General features: G+C 34.8%; 4 protein-coding genes across 5 annotated transcripts; 2 read left to right on the forward strand and 2 right to left on the reverse strand.

Moving 5' to 3' along the window:
* Positions 1-557: 557 nt before the first annotated feature.
* Positions 558-6,500, forward strand: LOC141847530 (V-type proton ATPase subunit C-like). The gene is made up of 11 exons (XM_074735586.1): positions 558-770; positions 854-922; positions 984-1,111; positions 1,205-1,304; positions 2,851-2,918; positions 2,998-3,139; positions 4,364-4,480; positions 4,750-4,875; positions 5,822-5,905; positions 5,985-6,064; positions 6,174-6,500. Exons 1-11 carry the CDS (start codon positions 651-653, stop codon positions 6,268-6,270), a joined length of 1,131 nt encoding a protein of 376 aa, XP_074591687.1. The 5' UTR covers positions 558-650; the 3' UTR covers positions 6,271-6,500.
* Positions 6,501-7,287: 787 nt separating this feature from the next.
* On the reverse strand, positions 7,288-15,296 carry LOC141847194 (phosphoenolpyruvate phosphatase-like). 2 transcript variants are annotated; one of them, XM_074735177.1, is made up of 10 exons: positions 15,212-15,296; positions 14,682-14,885; positions 12,814-13,014; positions 11,788-11,899; positions 11,045-11,268; positions 10,826-10,964; positions 9,025-9,245; positions 7,969-8,090; positions 7,707-7,868; positions 7,288-7,630 (listed from the first exon to the last, which is right to left on the reverse strand). In XM_074735177.1, exons 2-10 carry the CDS (start codon positions 14,853-14,855, stop codon positions 7,531-7,533), a joined length of 1,455 nt encoding a protein of 484 aa, XP_074591278.1. In that variant the 5' UTR covers positions 14,856-14,885; positions 15,212-15,296; the 3' UTR covers positions 7,288-7,530. The 2 variants fall into 2 exon arrangements, with proteins under 2 accessions (XP_074591278.1, XP_074591277.1); XM_074735176.1 differs by lacking the exon at positions 15,212-15,296 and adding an exon at positions 15,137-15,202.
* A 251-nt stretch (positions 15,297-15,547) lies between these two features.
* LOC141847682 (small ribosomal subunit protein uS17-like) lies at positions 15,548-18,040 on the forward strand. Its single transcript, XM_074735745.1, has 6 exons — positions 15,548-15,611; positions 16,014-16,054; positions 16,156-16,256; positions 17,089-17,233; positions 17,318-17,407; positions 17,788-18,040. Exons 1-6 carry the CDS (start codon positions 15,600-15,602, stop codon positions 17,879-17,881), a joined length of 483 nt encoding a protein of 160 aa, XP_074591846.1. The 5' UTR covers positions 15,548-15,599; the 3' UTR covers positions 17,882-18,040.
* Positions 18,041-19,981: 1,941 nt separating this feature from the next.
* On the reverse strand, positions 19,982-23,293 carry LOC141847195 (putative protein phosphatase 2C 27). Its single transcript, XM_074735178.1, has 4 exons — positions 23,014-23,293; positions 21,445-21,642; positions 20,852-21,063; positions 19,982-20,729 (listed from the first exon to the last, which is right to left on the reverse strand). The coding sequence occupies exons 1-4, from the start codon at positions 23,095-23,097 to the stop codon at positions 20,168-20,170; spliced, it is 1,056 nt and encodes a 351-aa protein (XP_074591279.1). The 5' UTR covers positions 23,098-23,293; the 3' UTR covers positions 19,982-20,167.
* Between the last annotated feature and the right edge of the window lie 3,094 nt (positions 23,294-26,387).

Below are 26,387 nucleotides of genomic sequence, written 5' to 3' on the forward strand. Positions count from 1 at the left end.
ATTACAATGTCATTATTAAAAATTTCAATTTAATCAATTTAAATTGTAATCTAAATTTAAAATTTTTAATACTTTTTTATTAATGATAGGTCTGTAGGTTAGCCCGCCTAATCTACAACCTAGATGATCGTTGAAATTTCTCAACCGTGTGGGACAGTTGGAGTGGTAGATCCCACCCCGTCTTATGATGAATTTTTAATGGATTAGATTCACTCTGTTATAAATTAATCTGTTTGACAATTTTATATCGATCAAAAGAAATCGTCGTTATGCAAGTAATCACTGTGATATATCCTCTTGGTCAGCTAAAATAAAAATATTATTATTTTTTAAAATGATTGATATATTTTAAAAGATTATTATTTTTTGATGTAATTTAACACTTCTAATTGCTGAATCTAAAATAAAAATAAAATAAACTTTAAAAGTGTATTTAAACAAATTAATTTTCAATATTTTACTTTTTTAAAAAAAAAGGAAAAAGAAAGTTGAAGCCATAACTCGCTATAATTCGTGAGCTCCAAATTCCCATTTAATTCTGGAAGTGGAGTTAATCGCCCACCTCAGTCGATTCGTTCGCGTGCTGCGGGAGGAGGCGAATCAGCCGATCAACTCGTCGCCGGCGATCGCGTCGTAGTCCTTCTCCTCCAATGGCGGCTGCCTCCAGGTACTGGATCGTCTCCCTCCCCATCCACACCTCCGCCACCACCGTCTGGAACCGCCTCCGCGAATCCATCTCGAAGAACTCCTTCGACACCCCGCTCTATCGCGTAATCAGCCTAGCTCTACTGCATCTTGTTTTTGTTGTTGCTTCCCGCCTTTAAAATCGTCTCGGTGTTCTTGCGGGGTGTAGTTCAACGTGCCGGATCTGCGAGTCGGAACCCTAGATTCGCTGCTCGCAATCAGTGATGACCTCGTCAAGGTAATTGTTTCGTGTCAGTAGGTTCCTTATGCTTCGTTTAATTGTGAATCCGGTCACGCAGTCGAATGCGTTCATCGAAGGAGTGACGCACAAGATCCGTCGTCAAATCGAGGAACTAGAGAAGGCGTCCGGCGTCGAGGTTGGTTCTTTGACTGTGGATGGGGTTCCCGTTGATTCCTATCTCACAAGGTAAATTCAGCAATTTTTTCACCCTTCTCTTTGATCGTGTTTTCTGGAAGTGTTAATGATAATATCATGCGAAACATTTGCCCTGGATGGCAGATTTGTTTGGGATGAAGGGAAGTATCCCACAATGTCGCCTCTGAGGGAGATCGTTGACGGCATTCATGTTCAAGTGGCGAAAATTGAGGACGATATGAAGGTCAATTTTTAGATTCCCCATTCTTTCTTATTGTTGCTGATGATAGCTTTTGCTTTAACAGATTGAATTTTACAAATGAGACTCTTCTACATTGAACTATTAAATTTGTATTTTTCATTTTATGATGCCTGGCTTATCTCCTATAACTGGGTACTTATTTTAGTTTTCATCTGAAATTCCTTCAGCATGAATGCATGATGTTATCGATATCATAAAATTCCTGTTCAAGTATTATCAACATTTTCAAATAATTTTGTTTTCATGGATGGATGATGGTTCTTTTGACCTCATAAGAAATTGATGGATTATCATATTTGATTTAACAACTATGTTAATCACTTTTCCAAAGCAGATGTATCAATAAGAATATTAAAAATACTAAATGTTTTTTATTCAGTTCTTTTTGCCTCTCCCTAGTGAATACCCTTGTTTTCATTTTTTCTCCTCTTTTCTTCCTTCAATAAGTAGCTATTAGTCAAAAGAGCTGAAATGTGTATTGCATATCTATTAGGGATGGGCATCTATAAACTGAAACTACAAAATCAAACCCTGTTCGTACCAGTAAAACTGAACCCGTTTTAACAGTTAACATATATACATGAATGACTAATCCCTGTCGTACTATGAAAATTTTATTTGGTTTTCCTCGATATATCCATTTTTATATATTTTTTTTCAGTTTAAACTTACCAAATTGAAATGGAACCAATAAATTTGGTTTGGTTTCAAATCTTTCTGAAATGGATTTGGTTTGATTGTTTATGAATATTCAAATTGGAAATTTTCATTTTGGTCTCAAATTTTTCTCAGTAAACCAAATCCCAGTATTTAACTTGGACCAATTGGTCATATGTTCATGTTCCGATTGAATGTTTTTGATTAATAGTCAACGATGAAGATGAAAATTACCAAAGTTGTATAGATTAAATCCTTCTCGTATAATAAGAACGAGAAATAATTCTTGTCAATCCTTTTGCCCCTTATTTTTCAAGAATTAGAAAGATTGATTTTGAGTTCAATTTCACGTAATTGTGCATGCCTAGCCTACTTCTTTAACTGCCACAAGATCAGTAAAAATATAATCAACACTTTACTTTGATTTTGACTGTATAAACCTCTCACGATCCATCTTGATTCACCAAAACTAGCCGAAATATTTAAAAAAGAAGAGGAAAAAAAGTGGGCATACAGTGTAAAGAAAGCCATAGCCCTTCTTTATCTCTAAAGACAGGGTTCCTTGATTGTTAGAGGTTTTATTTGGGGCCACACATTCTAATACAATTGTTTTTTCATTGAGATTGGCTCTAATGAAGCAAATGAAGACTTGAAAGCCAGAGAATGCTAGCACTTTATGTTTTCTACTATTCTGGAGTTGATAACTCAACAGTAGTGAACTCAGTTTATAACTGTGATTTTGACTGTTTACACATATGGATGAAGCAACAAATACACCCTGATTATTGATAGAGTCTAAAGACCACATCTGTGGTCATCTGGTTTCCTTTCATATTAAAGCCTGATTGTTTGAAGAAATCATTTTTTGCAGATTCGTGTTGCAGAGTATAGCAATATCCGAAGTCAACTTAATGCAATAAACAGAAAACAAAGTGGAAGGTACAAACTCTCTATTTTTCTAAGATTTTTCCCTTAAAGAATGTGATTTAAGTACAACTTTCCTTTTTGTCAATCACAGCTTAGCAGTACGTGACCTTTCCAATTTGGTAAATCCAGAAGATATTGTCACATCAGAACATTTGGTGACACTTCTTGCTGTAGTTCCAAAATACTCTCAAAAGGACTGGCTCTCAAGCTATGAAACACTAACTTCCTATGTGGTAAATCATTTTATCATACATGATTTAGCTGGTATAGGCTCAGTTTATTATTATTATCATTATTACTTTTCTTATTATACCTATTTTTTTGAAGTAGAATGAATTTTCTTGTAAAATGGAACTGACAAAATATCTTTGTCAGAAATTTATAAACTTAATTCTTTGGATATGGTCTTACTGGTAACTGTATTGAGCAAACCATGCCAACTATTTTTAGTTGATGGACAAAAGATAGACTAACAGGAACCTCAGCAGCATTACCACTTTCCTCTCGAGCTATACATTGTTCATTATATGGACCATTGTGGGAACTAGATTGCTCCTCTTGAAACTGGGAGTAGATGACCTAGTCAAAATTGAATTGTCTATATAATTGTCCAATTATCAAACTATATCAAATTAATTATCCAATTTCTTTGTAGACTCACTTCTGGAGGACTTTGGTGTCTGCATCTGCATATGTTGAAATAGTACAAGCCAACTCTATCATCTGATGCTTAACTCAAAGCTACCACATAGAATATGTTTATTTCAATGTGTTTATACTTTGACTATCTTGCATGTCTGTTCAAACATTCTTGTTGCAAGTTAACAACATTTTGTTGATGCTTAAATGAATAAACCTCAAGCTATAGAGAAAAGATAATGCTCATGAACGCTTTGCTTCTTTTAGCATCATGAAGTCTAATGAACTATTACATTTGCGATTTTAGCATGTCTGAAAACACTTTCATGGAAGATGCTCCATTAAGATTATTTACTTTTATGTACAAATCTAATCCATCATTGTTTTCAAATATGAGTAAAATATCTTGTATTCTCTACTTTAACCTCTCTATTGTTACAAAGTACCAACGATTGCAGATATGCATAAATAATCGGTTTCCTTAAACTGTAATGTTCTAAGCTCTATCATCTTAAACTAATCCATTATTGTCTTCAACCTGATTTATTCTTTCAACTCCTTGAGAGGATTTAATCTCTAGTTTCTTTTTCTGTTGGGGTCACCTAAGCAATGAGCTAACATGGACTTTCAAATTAATATGTGATTTTGGGCATATTAACTTTTATACTTTCTGTTGGTATTCCTTGCAATTAAGGACATACAAGAGATGATTGATGCACAGATTAAGACATACTTGATAGATTGGAAGTTGGATACCAAATGATTCTATTTACATCCTTTGATAGTTTACTACTCCATGATGCTATTAATATGATCAGGTTCCTAGGTCAACAAAAAAGTTGCACGAGGACAATGAGTATGCTCTATACACAGTGACACTGTTTCAGAAGGTTGCTGATAACTTCCGGAATAATGCACGAGAGAAAGGTTTTCAGGCAAGTTTTTTTACTCAAAAGATTTTATAATGTTATTGTCTCTTTAATGGATATATAAAATCCAGGTTTTCTAGCAAGTTTTGTTTTACTCAAAAAGGTTGCCAATGTTAGTTTCTATAATGGATATATAAAATCCCAATTATGCTGGACTTTTTTTTTTACCAGAAATTCACTCGTGTACATATCTTTTCTGACAAGTTCCAGATGGTCAAATATATTCATGAACTTTGTTTATCACAGAATTTAGCTTTATGTTTCTTGTGGTTCAGATTCGCGAGTTCGAGCATAGTCCTGAAGCACAAGCGAATAGGAAAGAAGAACTTGAGAAACTAATACAAGACCAAGACAGCAAAAGGAGTTCACTTTTACAATGGTGTTATGCCAGTTACGGAGAGGTGACTTTCGCATAATCTAATATGCTTATATATCTTTGTTTTGCCATGTTGCCATATTCCTCTATTATTTGTGAAATTATATATAAGATAATTATCTCACTGACAACTTCTCCCTTCGTCAAAGATTGTTATTTCTGAACTTTTTTTCCCCTTCAGATATTGTTAAGAAGTCTGATGCTATATCCTTGATCATCTCCTGTTGCTATGTATGAGGATGCATGATATTTTTTTTCCTGTTTTTGAATTGCAACAGTAGATCCAATTTCCAATCAAAATCAACAGTGCTATTTGATAATTCAAGAACCATCAGGATAAACAATTGAAGATAACTAGACTAGTTAGAATAGCATGCCCATGATTCACAAGGTCACCATGTTTCACAAGGAAAAACAATTGAAGATAGTTACAATTGTCTTGCCAGTTTGAAATATTCATCCTTTTCATGTTTGAGGCAACTTTCTCAATCCTATTCATATAAATAGAGTTCTGAATCAATGCTAGGTTGCGTTGATTCATAAGGTACTCCAGTGAAATTTATTCATAATGTAATAATGCCAAATTTTCAACTAGCGGCTGAAAGAAAGCTCTGAGGGAATTCGGGACAATATCGGCCCTCTGAGGATCCAAAAACCTCCAGCCTTTTTGTTCACCAAATACACAATCTATGTGACATCTGGTTTTAATTTGAAATCCAGATCGAGAGGGGAGCTTTACCAAAGAACCTACCATAGAGGAAATGAATCACAAGCTTTCTGGTTATCCTTACATAGAAAACGCTTAACACCTATGTCAAACACAGTCGGATTTCATATATGGGTCAAGAATAATACTCCTGTCAGCATGAAATATGTTAAACATTTGCAAGTAAAGAAATTTCAGTTGAACAAGGCTTCGCTTTAGTTGTGTCTAATTTTCTTTACCATTGTATCGTGTACATCTTCTTCAGGTTTTCAGTTCTTGGATGCACTTCTGTGCCGTACGAGTGTTTGCTGAGAGCATTCTTCGATATGGGTTGCCACCAATGTTTTTGGTACCACAGTCTTCCACATTCCTTCTCTTTCAAAGTTCACATAAATAAGTGTTGACTTAAACTTCCTCATTGTCTGTAGTCTGTAGTTTTGGCGCCTTCCATGAAAAGCGAGAAGAAGGTTCGCAGCATTCTCGAAGAGCTATGTGGGAATGTTAATAGGTGAATCCTACTCTCTGTTATCGACACGTTCAGCTTGGACCATAAATCCTTGTTTGGCTGGAGCATCACATCGCATGGTTTGATCCGTTTTCCTACTTTTGTTTTTCAGTTCCTACTGGAAATCTGAAGACGAAGTCAGCGTCGCAGGTATAGGCGGTGAAGCAGAGGCTTATCCCTACGTCTCCTTCACTCTAAATCTCGTGTGATACGAAAAAAGTTCAAACTGTGAGTTTGATCAACCCCTGATACAAAGTAAATTTATTTCCATCTACTACATGATTGCATCTTTCATGTGGTATTCTAGGTTTTTATTTTTTTCCCCCTACACTTGAGATCATGAAACCATTTCAATCCAATAAATGTTTTTTTGTTTTTGTTTCTTGAGTTGCTTAATGACTTTGTGTTTATGATAAACATAACCCAGGTTTTTTCTTAAGTACTTCATTATCATAGCTGTTGTAACTTTTCTTGTAGAAACAATTATTGCTTGTGAATGCTAGCCTAGGTACAATTCATTCTCTTTATGCTTTCATTTTAATATTTAGATGAAAATTTTGAGGAGAGTGATCATTCATTATTACTATTTCATAGTTCAAAATAGAGATAAATATAGCCCTCGGGCAATTGTGCAATGATAAAGTGCTCAGTAGGGTATTAAAAAAAAATGATAATCCCAGTTAGTCGTATTGACTCAATCCCTGGAAGTGACTGACCCGATCCCACGGAAGTTTCCCATCAGTCACCAGGGTAAATCGGGAAGCGCACGCAACGGCTAAACCAGATGCCCAGCATCCTTGCGATCCCCATTTAGAGAAAAATTCTTGCAAATACGTCGTAGCTGGGAATTGAACTGCGGGTGCCTAGGTGACAACCTGAATGTCCTACCATGGCACCATGGCCCCGAGGACCTCAGTAGGGCACTCAAGCACTCATGGTTTGAATCTCAATTATAATGCATAGTAGACATCTTATAAAGTCAAGTCTTTTCAGGGACCCAAATTTAACTTTTTAGCATCTGAATTTTAATTAGTAAGCTTAGAAAGATTTTATTAAATCTAAATTTGTATAATAAATTTCTACAGATTCCAAACTTTATTTTATAAATCTGAATTCATGAAAACTAGGTGAGCATTTTCGATACATAAGAGAAAGGAGGAAAATGCCGTTTGTTGGAGATTCACAAGGAAGAACAACAACAATTATTATTATTATACTTATCATAATAATAAAAAAAAACATTAGCAGCAGGACCATAATTGAATAAGGCAAACTATTTGGATGATACAAACAAGAAGCCCGCAGTTGTCTGTATATAAACACGAGCACCCATAAATGATTCAACATACTACACAAACATACAAAGGCTGCCTTATTCTATTGGCATGAATTTATCTGTTTTTCTTCTTTTGGGAAAAAAAATCTGGTCAAATTCACCGAACGGATGATCGTTTTTTGCTTCGATACGATCATGGAAGCGCATCCAAGAGATTTCCATATTTGGCGAAAAGGCCAGCACGGGTCGGGAATTTGTGCTTCTTCAATCGTCTCCTCCTCGTGTTGCTTGACCTGCATCATGATGTTTCCTAACGTCAATGATAACCAACCGAAATCTCAACTATCGATTGCTTGCGAGCGAACCGACCAGTATTGGTTGTGAAATACGAGGTGGTCGATCGGTACATGTTTTCCGTCGTCATTTCTGTTCCAATGGTATAGAGCATGAGTTCTGTTCTTCAGTTCCAAGGTCGAATGCCCGTAACTTGCTTCCCGGAACGCAGAGTAGTCAGGTTGCACCTCAAAAAATCTACACCAAGTATAAGAATTCTTATGAAGCATTAAAATAGAAGATCATAAACAGGAAAAACAACCAATTCGAGAATCTAATATAATGTTTCTTCGGCTACCTTCCAGCAAGACCTTCTTGATTTCCTCCGTCACCAACAGTAATGTATACAGGAGCCGATTTGTCGGGCACAGGATACCGGTTGCCCGATGTTATGTTGTAGTTTATATTGGAAACGCGATACTACAATGAAAGTGAAACTATTATTAGAACTACGACGATAAGTTATGCACATTTTGGATAGAGGAATCGAAAGGTTAGTTTCCTATTGGCTATCAACCACTCAGCCATCTCTCTTGGAGTTCATTTCTATTTTCTTCCTACAAATGTCATATGACTATATGAGATGATACGCTAACTATCCTATGAAAGATCCCGATGCATCTATTTAAAGATTGTATACTTTTATATATGCAATAGTAAAGTTATTATTGTGGACTTAAAGATCATAAGTTCGAGTTTTGAAAACTTCTTATAAAGCAGAGTAAAACTGGGTACAATAGATCTTTCTCCGAGACTCCGCATTGACAGGAGCATGATCTAGTATTTCTAATGGTTGCCCGATGTTATGTGGTAGTTTATATTGGAAATGCCATACTACAATGAAAGTGAAACTATTATTAGAAGGGTCTTGCAAAACTGAGTAAGTTAAGCTACTAGCAAAATATCTATTCTAAACTCCAAACTAGAGTTGAGATTAAGCATATTTTCGCACAATCACGACTACGACGATAAGTTATGCACATTTTGGATAGAGAAATCTAACAGGCTAGTTTCCTATCGGAAAAAGGAAATAGTTAGGGAAAGGAGATTTTAAATTTATAGAATTAAGAGTAATTATTTTGACCAGAATTACTGATCTTGTCAACAATGTTGCTTCCTCCTCGACCTAGGCAGTAGAAATACTTGAAGAAGCTGGGGAGAACTTCCCCAACCTCTTTCTTTCCTCCTTCCATTTCCACCAAAGAAAACGGAGGAACACAATGACATGTTTTGTTTCTTCTACAATTCCTTCGTAGGAAATTAGCCCGAAAGACAAGTAACCACATGAAGAACTAGGCATCTTTGCATCCATATTCAAACTAACCATATCAGAGAAATCAGGAGTAGAACATACCGATCTCTCGTAGGCGTGCACATGACCAGCGAAGACCATATCGACTTTATATTTTACGAACCACTTCTCGAAAACAGCTCGCATAGCCTCACCCTCCATATAATGTGCTGCATTGCTGTTGTAAAGGGGGGCGTGCATGAGGATGATCAACCATGGTGTTTTTTCTCTGTCGACTCGCTTCAGCTCTGCCCGCAGCCAATGCCATTGTGGAGTATATTTCACTGAAAAAAGATCACAAATAGTGGATAAATATCCATGAGACACTTCCACAATTAATTATAGAAAAGATTCATGGTTTGCTGAGTGAAAATGTTGAATCATTACTTTGAGATTCTAGGATAGCTTAAATCTTGATGCCTAATCATAAAAAGGAGAATCCTCAAGATAAAACTTGTTTCAAGATCTTTAGGAAGGAATTATGGATTTATGGTGCAACATAATAACTTTTTGTTAAGGTTGTTCACGTGGACATGAAACATAAAATTAGGGATGCCAAATTGGGGTCGAGTCGTGTTTTATGACTTTCAGGTTGTCTGTGCAGATCAAATTGTGTTCAACATTCACAGCCCTACATGAATACTTCCATGACAAAAGGGGAAAAGAAGTCGAGTTACTATTCACTAATCAATCATTAACCAACAAGCCTATGCATTGCCGATAGAGCTGTCAAATGGGTCAACTCATAGTGGGACGGACCACTCGTCATATGGCGGAGCTGGTCGGCTCACCAACTTACGAGTTGAAAATTTTCCAATCCAATCCAACTTAAGACGGATTCTGGATAGAGCGGTCAAACGGGCAAACCCATAGCGGAGCGGACCAACTCATCAGAAACCCATCATATGGCAGGGCGAGATAGGTCGACCCAATAACTTGGCGGGTTGAAAAATTTCCAACCCAACCCAATTTAAGGCGGATTGCGGATTAGGCAGACCAACCCATGGGCCTATTAAAAAATAAAAAAATATTAAAAATATTTTTTAAGTTTGGATTATAGTTTAAACGGGTCAAGTTGAAATTTTTAAATTTGAATTGCGATTTAGACGGATCAAACCTACTAATTCATTGAGTTTTCTCCTTTAATTCTAAATTTTGAAGAAAAAAATAAATTTTCTCAACTCGCGGACCAATCCATGCGGGTCGTAAGTCTAGGCGAGTCGATCCACCTAAATCCATCTTAAAATGGATTGATAAAATTTCAATCTAACTCGCTTAAATTGTTCGATGAGATAGGCCAACCCAACGGACCTAACTCAAATTGATGGCTCTAGTTGCGGGTTTGGCGGGCCAACCCACAAGCATATCAAAAAATAAAACAATATTTAAAATATTTAAAATTTTAAATTTGGATTGTAGTTTAAACGTGTCCAGTTAAAATTTTTAAATTTGAATTGCGGTTTAGACAGGTCAAGCCTACTAATTCATTGAATTTTCTCCTTTAATTCTAAATTTTGAAGAAATAAATAAATTTTCTCAACCCGCAGGCTAACTCACACGGGTCGCGAGCTGACGCATGCGGATCGCGGACTGACCCACGCGGGTCACGGATCTAAACGGATGGATCCACCTAAATCCACCTTAAAATAGGTTAGATAAAATTTCAACCCAACATGCTTAAATTGTTTGACGGGGCGAGCCAACCCAATGGACCTAATCCAAATTGACGGCTCTAGTGGCCGATGATAACTTAGGTAATTTATCAAATCCTATTGTCCTCATCTACAATTTCAGAGATTTGACGAGGCACAAATGACTTCATCCTGTTATGATAAAAGATGCATTCAAGGACAAATAAGCATACCAAATGGAGAGTAGCTTGAAAGCACGATAATATGAGCAGATGCTCGCCTGATTGCATACCAAAGTGGTGAACTGCTCTGGGAAGCCTTATAAGGCGTCGAAAATCTGTGCAAAAAAGCTTTGAACATAGTGGTCTCTCCCTAACAAAAGCAAACAAATGAATACAAAAACAATGACAGAAAATATTAGCCAATAGAAGTATCTATGCAAGAAAAAGTACCAAATCAGGTCGATACTCTATTTCATGATTGCCAGTCGTCCAAATCCATGGTTGATATGCAGCACTTTTTTCCACAAGGCAACCCCATGAATCCCAGCGGATGCCATCATTATGTTTATAATTATCTGCGTAAGAGAGATCTCCAACAAACAACAAAGTTTGTCCACCACTTTCCATGTAGTGGTTGAGAGTGGAAAGAGAATTATAAGTTTGCCCCAGATCACCTAGTGATAAAAACTATGCTATTAGAAATCACATTTATGCAAGTTGCTAAAGCATGATTCAACTTGGAAGGAAAAATGATTCTCAAAAAGTTAATTAATCATCTTTTTTGGCATGCATGTTCTACAGATGAAGGCATGTTTGTCCTCATAGCTAGGACCTTCAAGTTAATAATTCATGCATTTAATTATACAAGTGTTTGCTACAATTAATTTGAAACAAAAGCAAAGAAGAGTGCTCCTCTAGTTTCCTTGTCCTTCATTTATGATCATCTAGTTGTTGTCTAAAGTTACCTTATTTTGTTGCTCATGTTCAAGTGAACAATCAACATTCACGTTGTATATGTTTTACAAAACCTCTGAAAGGAATATCATATCCACATTTTCATTGCTAAATCTTATAAATAACATTTGATCATCAGCTGATAAAACAATCCAAAACCTTGATGATGTTAGAAGATTAGCCATACTATCAATTTTACAGTTCCCTTGATATCAGTTGTAACAGAAAATTATACCAACCAATTATGCCAAATGTGTATGCAGCGTCTGGATGGACCTCAGGTGGTGTTTGGAACCAAAATTCTCTAGCAGAGGAACCAGCTCCAATTTTATAATAATACTTTGTGTCATACTGCAACAAAAACCAAAAAATGTCAGTTTTGAAATAATATCATTCAGCTATAGTTTCTGGTTCATGTTTTCAATAAAAACATTAGATACATAATACGATGTTCTAAATGAATAAAATACATCAACAAATCTAAGTTTGATTAAGAACTAATAGATTGCATTATAAGGAATTGGAAAATGTTAGCCAAAGATCTGGCTGGCAGTCATCACCATAGACATTGTACACAGACATTGGAAAGCAACAATAATCAGTTGATATCTGACAGGCTAATTACCAAAAATCTGTGATCAGATTTAAACAGTAGAGTTTGTAGAAAATTTATTTTGATTAAATAGATAAATAAATATAAAATAAGAAATAAAACTGTTTATAAAAGCAAAACAGTCATAGATATATTTTTTTTCTCAGGGGGAAGGTGAAAAGCCTGCCCACCATATAAAAATGCAGTTAAAGAATTGCACAAACCAGCAAACTGAAAGGATTTCATCATATCATGTAAGTTGCTACACTACTAAAATTAGAGCAGTAGTCAGCAAGTAATTATTGGATGAAAAGTTGTTCCATGACAAGGACACTTCAACTATAGAACGTATCCATCAAAACTTACTGTGAACATTGAGGTCAAGTAGTCCCTAATCGTAGTGAACTTTAAAGGAGAAGCCAATTCTCATTATTTTCGACATGTAATTTATTAAAATGATGATTTCTATGAAAAATAGTAGTCCAGTTAACTTCCCATAGTAGTCACTATTTAAGCAATTATGGAGGTGTTACTTCAATATATGCGACAAAGGGAACAAAGACCATTTTAGTACATCAGAACTTCTGTTCAGACATCTTGATCGGGCAATTTGACTTTTTTCCAAAAGGGTACATAAGAAACTCGACTATTTTCCATAAGGATACTTCATTACCTTAAGTCCATCAATAAGGCAGTGATGAATATATCCGGAAGTATAATCATAAAATGTATAGTTTGTTGTTTCTCCTTCAGCTTTAAGCTCATATTTGTTCTCCTCTGTGCCATACCAGACTTCGCTTGGACCAGGCTCAGAAGTTGTCACCCAGGAGACTATGACCGCTTTCCCATCATAGTCACCTTGAGTAATATGCACCTGAACCACAACTTGTATCAGACAAACTGAAAATGATTCGTTGATGTAAAATAGCAACTGAACCAAAAGGTTATTAGCTTCTCTTCTCAAAAGGTGGAAAAAACATCTAAAACAAGGTCAGAAGCCTATGCAAACAAGTCAACTTCCAACTTTATGTGTGCTAATTTGCAGGTTAAGTAGAGTGGAAAAAAAAAAAACATCTAAAACAAGGTCAGAAGCCTATGTAAACAAGTCAACTTCCAAGTTTATGTGTGCTAATTTGCAAGTTATGCAATATGAAAGAGTGGAGGAAAATTATATGTTTTCCATATAGATATCTTTGCTGATTTGTGTAATAAGTGTCAATTAAACATGTCACTGCTTTGGATCTTCAACCTATAGCATTTCTCTAGCTAACTGACAAGTAGAAAGAAGGTTATGATATAGAAATAGTGAAGGCATACTTTAGATTTTCAGTAAAGATCTCTGTTTGATAAAATAACTATTAGTTATCAACACTTCATATGATAGATATCTTTGCTGATTGAATGTGTAATAAGTGTCAATTAAACATATTCAATCATTGCTTTGGGTCTTTAACCTATAGCATTTCTCTAGTTAACTGATAAGTTAGAAAGTTATTATATACTTTAAATTTTCTGTAAAGATCTCCATTTGATAAGATGACTATTAGTCATCAACACTACATATAATGCACAATAGAAGGTGATTAATTAACCTCATCTAAGACCTACTTTTGGTCTTCCAATCAACCATGTTATATGGAATTCAGTTTGAAGACCTAGTAAATATGGTCCCGTCCATCTATGCTATTTGGAAGGCCAGGCTAACATTTTTGTTCCACACATAAGATAGTAAATATACTTAATGTGAACTGTCAAACGGACCAACCCATGACAGGACAAGCCAACCCATCAGAAACTCATCATATGGTGGGGTGGGTCGGGCTGACCCACCAACTTGGCGGGTTGGAAAATCTCCAATTCAACCCAAGGAGAGTTGCGGGTTAGGCGGAGCAATCCATGAGTCTCTCAAAAAAAAAAATAAAGAAAATATTAAAATTTTTAAGTTTGAATTACAGCTTAAACGGGTCAAGTTGAAATTTTTAAGTTTGGATTGCAATTTAGACAGATCAAGACCACTAATTCATTGAATTTTCTATTTTAATTTTAAATTTTAAAGAAAAATAAATTTTCTCAACCGCGGGCCAATCCAAGTCTGCCACATGCCAACTCACGCGGATTGCAACTCTAGGCGGGTCGACCCACCTTAATCCTACCTTAAAATGAGTTGATAAAATTTCAACCAACCTACCTAAATTATTTAGCGGGCCGGGCCAACCGACAGATCCAACCCAAATTGACGGCTCTAAGGATTCATAAGAAAAACAACATGATAAAAAAGGTCACTAACTTGATTCAGTCTGATCCTTATCATGCTTCCCTAACACAAACTTATGTACCTTGTTAGCTATTTCCATCAATCTTGGCTCTATCACGCACAAGCTACTATTAGCATAACATATTTATCTCCTGTAAGTTTATAAGTCTACAAAACATACTAACCTGAATGCAACTAGGAAGATTGAGTATCGGACAGATAAGAAAACCACAGAAAAGCAACAAGATGAAGAAAATATGATTGCTATTGCACTTCCATGGCTATACCTGCTGCGGGGAGTTAAAACCTTCCGGAATAACAAACGCTTCATTATCTAGAGGGATATCGGTAGATGGATATTCTGAACGTACGTATGGACTTGTACTCCCACATAAAGCATAATTCGCAGAGCAAAGAACAACCAGATATAACAAGAGGAGCTGTAAGCTCCAACCACCCATAGGCTTCAAGGAATCGATCGCAATTCTACCCTAAAAGCACGAGACAACGAATCAGTTAGTATGCCGCCTATCCAATATAATAATTTCCAGATCGAAAACACTCCAAGAAGCAACGAACTCTCCGGATCCCTCATGTAGCTGCGAATGATGAACAAACACTCCAATAAAACAACACAAAACCCCCGTGCGATTCATCAAATGGTTTCACGATAATTCCGAGAACGATCGAACATCGATCTGAAAAATTAACAGAGATTTGAAGGAGGAAATCACATTCTTACACGGGCGATACAGAAACAGCGCAGATCCATGAGAAGCGACACATGAATCCGAAGGCGGAGGAAGAAACTGCTTACCGGAGCAGATCCAGAAGCTTGAAAGGCGAAGGAGAAGGGATCGAAGAAACCAGCGCCACCAAACTGCGATTTCCTTCGGAATCCAGAGACGGCTCAAGGAATCTGCGGTATTGAAGAAATGGTTTCCCGTTTTTACCCCTACGATTTGGGTATTTTGGTAATTTCATGAACTGCGCAAATATTGAATTTTTAAATTTTAGTTTGTTCAATTTTTATTTACTTTTATTTAATAGTTCATATTTAATTTTTTAAAAATACTAAATAGTTTTTAAAAAAATTATGCTTAGCCGCCTATAAATATCAACGCTGCGCTGCGCTCTCACTAGGGTTTGGTTCAGACAACGACGCAGGATCCGATCGTTCGCGAAGTTCTTCTTCCTTATCGGCCATGGCGGAACAGGTCGGTTCTCGTCGTTACCTTGTGACCTGTTGTCTGTTGCGGATTTCACTTCTCGTTAAAGTTTTTTTTGTCTCTTGTTTATTGTTTTAGAAGCATTTGATGTTCCATTAGGGTTTTATTGTGCCGATGTGGCCCCTTTCTGATGCGCTTTAGAATGATGCTCTGGATTTTAACTCTTTTGCCTCCGGCTTGTCTTAGATTTAAGTAGAGGAGTGGTTATGGAGTTTTGGCTTCCGAGTTATCGCTAATTATCTATCTGATTCGCTTCATCTTGATTATATTTCACTTCGCCGCTGCTCCTTTACCTTCAGCATGGTTGATCGAGGCCGTTATGTATAGCCATTTTTTGACATGTTTGGCATTTTCTAATGTTTTTGGTGTGTGCATTGCTGCGTTCTACAGACAGAGAGGGCATTCTTGAAGCAGCCAAAGGTGTTTCTGAGGTCCGTACATGGATGCTAGAAAGTTCGTTCATTCATTTATTTATTTAATAAAATTTATCTTTGAGGACTTAGCATTGGTACAATGCCTTGGCAATTTATAGCTCAAAAACGTCTGGCAAGGGAAAGAAGCCTGGAAAGGGTGGGAATAGATTTTGGAAGAATGTTGGTCTCGGCTTCAAGACACCAAGAGAAGCTATTGAAGGTATGGATTCTAACAACCTTCTTTTCCTTGTAGTATTCGATATGCTGTGATATTATTGCAGTGCATATTCTTATTTATAGTAATTAAATGAAGAAACAAGTCCTTCTACTATCTACAATTTATTTATCTCCATGACATATAACCTACCTGTACAACTTTAAACAGAAATGCATGATTATCGCTCTTCGATGAAACTTGTGTTGTTATTATTTTAGACTGCTAAAATATTGTTCATGTTTTAGTATTTTAGCTTGTGAGTCTACCTAGTTCTGCTAATTTAATTTTATCTAGTAAGATTGTTACTAAACTCTGCTATAGGATTACAAATTTTTCAAACCTAAACTTGTTCAACCTTGTTAGATTCCAAACCAAACTCATTCTAAGTGAACTATTAAATTTTGTATCCAACTCTCTAAAAAAAATCATTCCTATTGTTGAGTTTTTTTTCTGATTCTTATGAAGATTACCAACTATTAGACTCCTGTAGGTCCCTCAAATACCCATTCTCATTCCTATTGCCAAGGTTATTATTTCTTAGGAGGATGTTACCAACTCTTAGCGGTTCTTTCTGCTTCATGAAGGTGTTTCGTTTTTAGCTACTCCTACCCAATGGTTACATTTTGTCTTAGAACTTCTTGGATCTTGGTGGCATGGACTACTATTATCAAGTTAAATTAGTTTTAATATTTTTTATACTACAATTTAAGTTTTAGAATGTTTAATTATATATCGGCACGGGTGACATGATCTTATCTTAAATGCCTCTATGAATTCCAGTGATATGTGAACCTTTTTACTGCTTTTTCACTGAAGCATAATCCCTTATTTGCAGGGACCTACATTGATAAGAAATGCCCATTCACTGGCACTGTATCAATTCGTGGTCGCATCCTAGCAGGCACTTGCCACAGCGCTAAGATGAACAGGACCATCATCGTACGGCGGAACTACCTTCACTATGTCAAGAAATATCAAAGGCAAGAAGGAAACCAAACTGCCATGACAGTATTTTTATGTTTTCTTTATTTTTGGCACTAAAGATGGCAATTTCTTGGCTGTAGATACGAGAAGAGACACTCCAATATCCCTGCACACATATCCCCTTGTTTTCGTGTTAAGGAAGGTGACCATGTCATAATTGGTCAGTGCAGGTAATCCTCAGCTTCTCACTTTTTGAGCCGCCTCGATCCTCAGCTCCCAATCTAGCTGTGTTCGTCTGATCGGGCTTCAGCTTTGCTTTCTCGAGCCGCCTCTATCGTGATCCCCACTCTTTTACCTGATTGAGCTTTTTGCCTGCCCCATCTGTTTCCTCTAGCCAATTGAGCTCTGTCTCAATCTTGATCCCTACCTTCTTCGCCTGAACAAGTTTTGCCATGATCTCAGAGGACCATCACCTTGAGAAAAAGCACTCGAGCTTGATGATTACTATACAGCCTCAAATTTAGCAAGAATCAGAAATTTAGATTGCATTTCAATGACTTTCATCTTATTACAATTCCAGTAGTTCTGAATACTATCTTCTTCTACTCAGGCCACTTTCGAAGACTGTTCGCTTTAACGTGCTAAAAGTCGTTCCTGCTGGATCGACTAGCGGTCGCGGGAAGAAGGGATTCGCTGCGGTTTGAGTTCTAACTTTTCTTTACAAACTTTCCATTTCAAAGTGAACTTATTTTTTTGAATCATGTTTTTCTTATGAGTTTATTAGTTGTGCTAATTGTCATACAAACACAGCAAGAATGCTTGTGTGCTTTGCATTTGTCTGAGACAATAGTTATTGGTATAGAACTCCTTCATAATTCATATGTATAATGATGCATTTGATTTGTCTATTTAAATGGATGTGTAATGAAATAATTATGTGTGAATAGAATAGATAAAAATATATTTAAAATTACAAATTTGATTTTAAAATTTTTTTTTTTCTTCCCTCCAATAAAAAGATAAAGAATAAAAACTCTCTTTTTTTCCTTTTAGACCAAGAAAATATAAATAAGGAAAATGTTTTCAAGTTCTTTCCTATGATTTATTTTTTAAGTATAAATTATGATTTTTTTAGCTAATATAAAAAAGGCTCTCTTTTTTTTATGGGAATGGTTAATTTTTTATTTATTATCAAAGGTATTTTATTTCATTTTTATACATATTTTTTAAAATTATTTTTATTTTTATTTTTATTTTTATTGTTATAACATAATTATTTTAACATGGGCATTTCAATGGACATTTTAATTTGATCAATATAATATATATATATATATATATTATAGTATTTATAATTCATAGTTATCATAACATACACATTGCAACTCTAATTAATATTCATAAATTGTATTGTAGTAGCTATAGTCAATATTAGACTTCAATTTTAATCAATATTAATAATATTATATGATAATAATTATAATTTATATCTCAATTTTAATCAATTTTAATTAATATTAATAATATTATATTGTAACAATTATAATTTATATCTCTTGTAATATTAACTTTTCATTTCTAGTGGTTAATATTAATCAACACATGCTAGAAATAGGTACATATTGTATAAATATGCTTTGAGAGTTAAGTACTCTCAAAGTAGAATCAAAGAATACAAGTCCATCTTAGAGCTTGGACCTCTATACTTGAGGTAGCTCCTACACGCTATCAACATCCAAACACATTATTTAGGCGCATGTCGCCCAATGTGATACATTTAATCACTTACTTTCAACACTGAATTCTTCAAGACATCAACACCCAACAAGTAGCGTATTCAACAAAATCATAAAAGTTGGTAGACAGAATACTGGATGATCTCCAAAAATCGGGATCTCCATTTGCTTAAGCATGGTTTAAAAATCGGAACACATGTATTTGAATCTTTTGAAGCATCATCTCTTCGTTTGGTGCCTTTCCCTCATAGCGAGACTTGTTGCGGGCCTCCCAAAGCACATAAATCATGCTTGAGATGCCAAGATATCGAGCCTTCATCTTGTTGTTGCCATCTTTGTAATGCTATCCAAAAATCTGAAATAGCTCATTTAATGTTGAAAAATCAAGTTGAATTTTTAACTAATGATTTATTTGGTCACAAAGAGTCCTAGTGGTGGGGCACTCAAAGAATAAGTAGCTATTGGACTCCTCTCGTTGGTGACATAAGACACATTCCTTGTTCTCCTCGTAGAGCATCCGATTTATCGTTCGTAATTTGGCATGTACTAGCAATCATAATATGAAACGATGCTTTAGTAATATTTTCGCACTTCAAACAAATGACTTCCAAATCATCGAAGGTCCTCTTGGTTTGAAGAAATCATATGCATTTTTAATCCCTTTAATCAACACATGCCAATATTATGTCATAGTAGTTATAAATTATAATTGTTATAATATAGATATATTATTACGTGATTTTAGATGTTATAATTATATGATTATAATATTTATGAAATCTTAATTATTATAATTGTATAATAATTATGTATTGTTATAATTGTATAATAATTATGATCTTGTAGTTGCTATAAAAAACAATTTCAAAAATATGAAATGTTGGTTTGATAATAAATCAACAAAGAATGTCCATTCCGATAAAAAAGGATATTTTTTTAAGTGTTGCCTTTTTTTTTCTCAGACAATCAAATCTAGAAAAATGTTTTTAACTATATTTCCTATGAATTGTTTTCTACCCATGTTCTTTATTTTCTTCTACGTAAATGGTATGAAACAAATGTTTTTTTGTTCATACAACATTTGTTTTCTTTGTGTGTGAATGTCAATGTTTACAATGTTGTTACAAGTATGAGAATGGCCTATAGATACATGAGGCTGTTTATTTCTCTGGTCGCGGAGATACGATACACTTTGCCGTATAAATAGGTCGTTACGTTACGAAACAATGTAACTCTCTAGTTATCTTTAGTCGATCACTTCTCTTCTAACAAACACTTGAGGCTATTCAGCCCCTCGGCCGATATGGTCTTTCTTAACCTACCTCGATGACCAATTGGCACGGGAGGATCCGGTTGAAAGCTCAACATAACGACTGTGAGATTGTCGTCTGCACCTCGCTTTAACGCCTCGTCGATAATCTCTTTGCAACAAGCCTTGACATCGTTGTGTTGTTGCAATCGTCGTCTTGCAAAACCCACTGCGTTTTCGCTCGAGAAGACGTCCCATAGGCCATCACTACCGATGATCAAGAACTCGTCTTCGTTTGACAGCATAAGGTGGTTCAACTCTGGTTCGGCAATGAGTGGCCCTCCGGGTTGCCCGAGCACTTTCATGCCTTCAAGATGCCAATCTCCGAGTGCTCGAGTGACGCCTAGTTGCCCGTTTAAGTAGCCATCGTCAATGTAGCCACCGAGGGATTCGATGCGGTGTTTCTCCCTTGCACAGCAGGGCCTGTGGTCCTTGGACATTTCGATAGCCACACCACGTCGCGAAAGGACTGCTCGACAATCACCTGCATTTGCGACCAATAGAGATCTGCAAATTGACTTCCCTCAGTAACGATTGCTCGAACCAACATGAATATACGAAAAACTTAAACTTATTTAACAACAATGATTACCAAAAGTTCAAAGAGATGTGCTTCCCTTAGTAGTTACCTTCCGAAAATCATTGCTACAAGAGCTGTAGTGCCTGAAGGTAGAGATGCCTGAGAAGAGCATGTCTTTGCGAACTGCAAATCGGTTTGCAGAAATGATCGGACGATAACCTTCTCGAGTTTGAGTGGGAAGTCAGAATCTTCGACAATGATCCTCGGTAGGTTATCGCGTACGAAATGTGCAGCATCTTTCCCTCCATGCCCATCAAACACCTAAAAGAAACAGAACAATCAGACAATATCTGAGTCATTCAACAACAATACAAACCAGTTTTCATAAGGTTTCGACATTTTTATCGCTTCCTTTCGACCTCGATAACTAAGGTCGGAGGAGGCAGGCAGTTAAATGTTAGATCTCATTCTATAAGCAGCAAAATCCCTCTTCATCTCATCTGGTGTGAAATGAGTTGCAGTCATATTCATTGCTTTGACAAATCAAAACATACTTATAGGAACAAACAAACTAGAAAGATTTTGAAGTTGATGTGTGACCTAATCAATAAGTCTTTGTTTCTAATACCACAAAAACATAAACACAAGCCACATGTTTCTAAATATAAAGCTACGACACCAAACAAATCAAATTAAAGTTACCCCGTAGAATGAAACCGCCTCCGCATCAAGAGAGCGACACCTAAACTTTTTCGCTAGATCACTGATGCATACATGAGTATCTTCCATGTGCTCTCGAGCTCCAATATTAAACCATTCCCCAGAACGAAGGATCGGGACAAAGTTCATTACCGGATTGAGATTGTCAATGGAGACTGTATTCTCACATATCCTCTCCATCTGAACAAAACTAGAGATTGTTAGATTTACAGCCAAAGACAGACACATAAATAAGCAAACAAATAGTTGAAACCACAAAAGAAAAATCTTACATTTCTGTTCATTAACTGTTTAATATCTTAATGAGTTTCAGTAAAAAGCAGAAATTTTTTTGATCAAGTTGAGAAGTAGATCTGAACTGAGAAGATTCATAAATGCCAATGTATCTGTTGCCCAATTCATTAACATTTCCAAATAAGAAAGAGATTTCTCAAGCTTAAACTGAAAGTTAATTAACTCATTAAAGCAGAAACTTGCAGTTAATCCTAACTTAAGTATCCATTATAGCTTAAAGCCAAAACTGAATTCATCACAAATAGTGGCCATAATAAGAAGGGAAAGCATAAAAACCGGTTTCGACTGCTGTAACCCAACCGGTTGACCACACCTGGCTTGTGTTTGAGTTTGAAAACACTACATTTGTTGTCGACAATAACAGAGGAGGTGATTTCGACTCACATGTGCCTTATGTGAGTAAATAAAACTTCAAGGGTGCAATGTGGACTTTATCGATAATATTAAATATATCGAGGAGGTAAAACAACAACAATAGAACTATAGGGGTATTCTGAAAAATCAGTAGAAGTCTAGAAGGCAATAAAATTTCCTGTAGAAGTAGATCGGGGCAAATTTGTGGAAAGTTTTTGCAGTTGTGGAAATAGACACATGGTTAATAATTAAGAAGATTAATATTCTTCCAGTTTGGTGGAAGGTTGATGTAGAACACATGTATCTTGCTGAATAGTTGAATATTATTGCACAATCTGAACACAGAACCAGCAAAGTCAAGGTCAAGTAGATAAGCAATTATTTGGACAAAAAAACAGTGATGATGCAGACTTTTTGTTTTTTATTTTAACAAATAATCATGAGGAACTACCATAAACATAATATAACAATGGAGAAGAAGAGTCAGTAGCAAGATAGCTACCAAAAGGTCTAGAGTTCAATAAATCAAACCCAAAAAGGAAAATCTGAAATGGAAATTCAAGAAGACACTGAAGATCATCAATATTTCCCAATTCAATAAAAAAGTAGTTTTGATAGAAATCAAACCACAAACTTCTGTGTTCATCACGCAGAAAATTCACCTCGAAGATAGAAGAGCCAAAACAATAAGAAAAAGAACGAAAGAATCAACTTTTTAGCTAGAACCCACTAAAATTCAACTCCAATCGGCCAAACTAGCAACAAATACCAAGAATCCAAGTTCAGACACCCCCGGATTCAATCAGAAGAACCAAAAAAACACAAGCTCACCTAAAACCAACCACAAAACGGGGGCATTTCTGAAAGACCGTTAAGAAAACAGAACAAAACTAGAACACTCACAGGCGAACTGGCGAAGCTCGAGGGGGATCCCAACTTTTCGACCTCTCCGGCCTCCTCCCCTCCGATCTCATCCTTCACGCACATGGCGGCTCCGATTCGGGACGACGGAAGGGGGAACAGCGAGAAGCGGAAGCGCGACGAAGGAGAGCGAGATTCCGGGAAGAAGACGAGCGGCGAGAGAGGCCGAACGGGGGCGACTGGAGGAGGAAGGGGAGGCGGTGGAGGGTTTAAAAAGCCAGAGAGACGCAGATTTTTGTGACTCCGGAGAAAAAGCGTGGCTGGAACACGAGTGCCGCAGCGATTTTTTTCCCCCAATTGGTCCCATTTTAATTTTATTTTAATAAAGATCTAATATTTTATTATTTAATATTATAATTAAATATCCCATTTTAATTTTTATAACTATTATAATATAAATTATAAATATCTATCACTTTTATTTATATTATATAATTATAATTTTATAGTTATCAATGACATAGTTAGTGTTGAGCTGTAGTGGATTAATGTAGTCCAATAATTTTTAAGTTAATATATTGAATCTAAATTTTAAAAATTAAAATAATTCATCCTAATTGAAAATAGATATTGAAGTCCCCGAAACATAGCTGAGTTGATTAGACGAAATAAAGTTACATAAGAGGACAAAGGTTTGAATCTTGGTGAAGCCGATACAATACCTTCCTTCATCGTGATCAATTATAATTTCTCGATTTACCTCCTCACAGATGATCGTGGTATATAAATATTAAATATTCATTATACACGTATGTATTATTATTTTTATAATTTAGATAATATTCATTATATACGTATGTATTATTATTTTTGTAATTTAGTATGAAGCAGTAGAAACTGTCATTGGTACCTATTATAATATACCTGATTGATTTAGAAATTAAATGAAAGATAATAATATTAAATAATATTAAAGGATAGTCAAGTAATTATATACAATTGTGGTATCTTTTTGATAAAAACGTAAAGTGAGATTTTTTTTTGATGATTTAAAAAAATATCATTTTAATTTTTACCCTAATTATTTTATAATTTTAAAATTATCAAAATTAAAATACAAAAAATCAAAGGATATCTATAATTAAAAAATATGAATCTCTTGTCAATATGAAATTCCGAGGAAACGTTATTATATACCATAAGAGGTTATTTTCCTAACTCTTTTGATTTGGATAATTAGAGGTGCTTTTGATTTTCTATCAAATTAAAAATTCGATATTTTTTTAAAAAAAATCTAATTTCCCTTTGTTTTATATCCTTCTCATATATTATTTAAAATAATTACAATTTTTATCTTCATTTTGCTTAATCAAATTATAGAAAAAATATGATTAATAATTATATTATTGTTGATAAGTCACAATCCCATCTAATTCAGATTATTAATACGTTTGAATGAGACTTGTCCTTCAAAAGTCAATTTGTTTTTTCTTTAAATTTGTTAATGATAAACAAGTTTATTATTATCATTAGCATTTTACTAAATGCACTTTTAATTATTAAAAATGATCAAATTATTTCCAACAAAAAAGTGCCTTTATGATAATAAAAATAGAGGACACTTATAATAATAGGGAGGATTTGATGATTTTTTTTTACTTCTGGGATATAACTAAATTGGTTACAATGAAACAAAGTTGCAGAAGAAGACAAAGTTCGAATCTCTGTCGTGATCAATTATGTTCTATAAAAAGTATTATTTTGGATTTTTTATATAGGTCTTTTAAGATGATAAGAAATTTAATTTTTTTTGTAAAACAGAAGAGGATTTCATGATTTTGTATTATAAGGGTATGTTTTTAGAAAAGAATTGCTCTTTTGGAGTAAAGTGGAATATTCTCATGCCAAATTCGAATGCTTTAGGAATAAAAAACGATAGCTAATGGTTTGACCGAATATTGTAGCAATTGAAAAAACTGCTGCCATGGTCAAATTATTATATTTATTTATTTAATTATTTATTTATTTTTGTCTTTTCTTTACTTTTAAACTTCCATATGAGTATTTTAATATGAAATAAACAAAAAAAGAATGAGAGCACATCAATCATGTGGACGGACCAAACGTAGTTATGAAAAAGGTGCTTGATGTCGATTGAAAACTTTTATTTTCCATGTTTCAAAAATTTGTGGTCAAAAGGAAGTCAATATTTGGATTTTTTGATAGGTATAGTTGAGTTAGTTACGACGTAGCAGAGTTGTAGAAAAGGCCGATTTACCTTTCACAAATTCATGAGACCGACCGTGTGGGGCCGTTAAGGTGACGAATTCCACCTTTTTTTTTTTTTTTAGAGAATTGGATTGTCATTTTTATTTTTTTGAGGGATTTTTTGCTTAGTTTTTTCTTTCCTAAAAACTGAGAAATATTCATCCTTTTTCATTATTTATTTATTATCAAATAATGGACGGATGGATTTACCAATCCACCAGCGGAGCACCTTTTAAATTTCTTTTTCATCCTCTTCTTATCTAGAACTACAATGAAAGAGCCAAAATTTATAATCAATTCGGGTTAAATTATTTTTAACTAAAAATAACAAAAGTTAACTCCGAATTAATATTGTAATAATTTTGTTCATCAACTTAAAATCTTAGTAAATCTTCAAGCGGATCTCAAACTACAGCTCAAGTATGTTTGTACTCGGCTCCGCCCTTGTCTGAAAGGAAATAGAGCATAAGTCTTAATTCCCATATAAATTTATGTTAGTATATGGATGCTTCGATGTGCATTAAATTTGTAGATACTCAACACAAAAAATAAATAAATAAATTTAAAATTAATAAAAAAAATTAACTCAATAATCAATTAAATAAGTGTAAAGTATAAAAATTTTAAATAATCAAATAAACTTAAATTGAGAGTTCGATATCATATAAATGAATAAGTTCAAGCTTAAAGAAAATCAAACCAAGCTTAACAAATATTTCAATGGCTTGGTTTATTTTATTCTTGATTTGATTTGACTCGATTACCTTATCAAACAAGTTTGAACACTATAAAACTTGATTCGATTTGACTTATTTACAATTCTCAATATCGAAGACATAGCCATATGAGCTATGAAAGATTACTAGTGAGTTGTAATCTTAGGATTCTCACTTTTGGGTAATATTATCGAGATGATGTATATGATTAGATAAGAGTTTTGTTAACATTAGAGATGACAATGGATTAGATTTGAATTGAATTTCATATTCTACGTCTCATTCTCATTCTCATTTTCATCTCCATCTCTATCCTCATTGATTATATCAATATTCATCCTATCCCATCGGATATCCCCATCATATACTATATATATCGGAGAATTAGATATTCCTTCTCATCTTAACCATCAGACCAATTTGTTTATCATT

This window comes from Curcuma longa, chromosome 16 (genome assembly GCF_044706935.1).
Source record: "Curcuma longa cultivar G26 ecotype Majalengka, Jawa Barat chromosome 16, ITB_CL_G26_1.1, whole genome shotgun sequence".
NCBI classification, from domain to species: Eukaryota; Viridiplantae; Streptophyta; class Magnoliopsida; order Zingiberales; family Zingiberaceae; genus Curcuma; species Curcuma longa.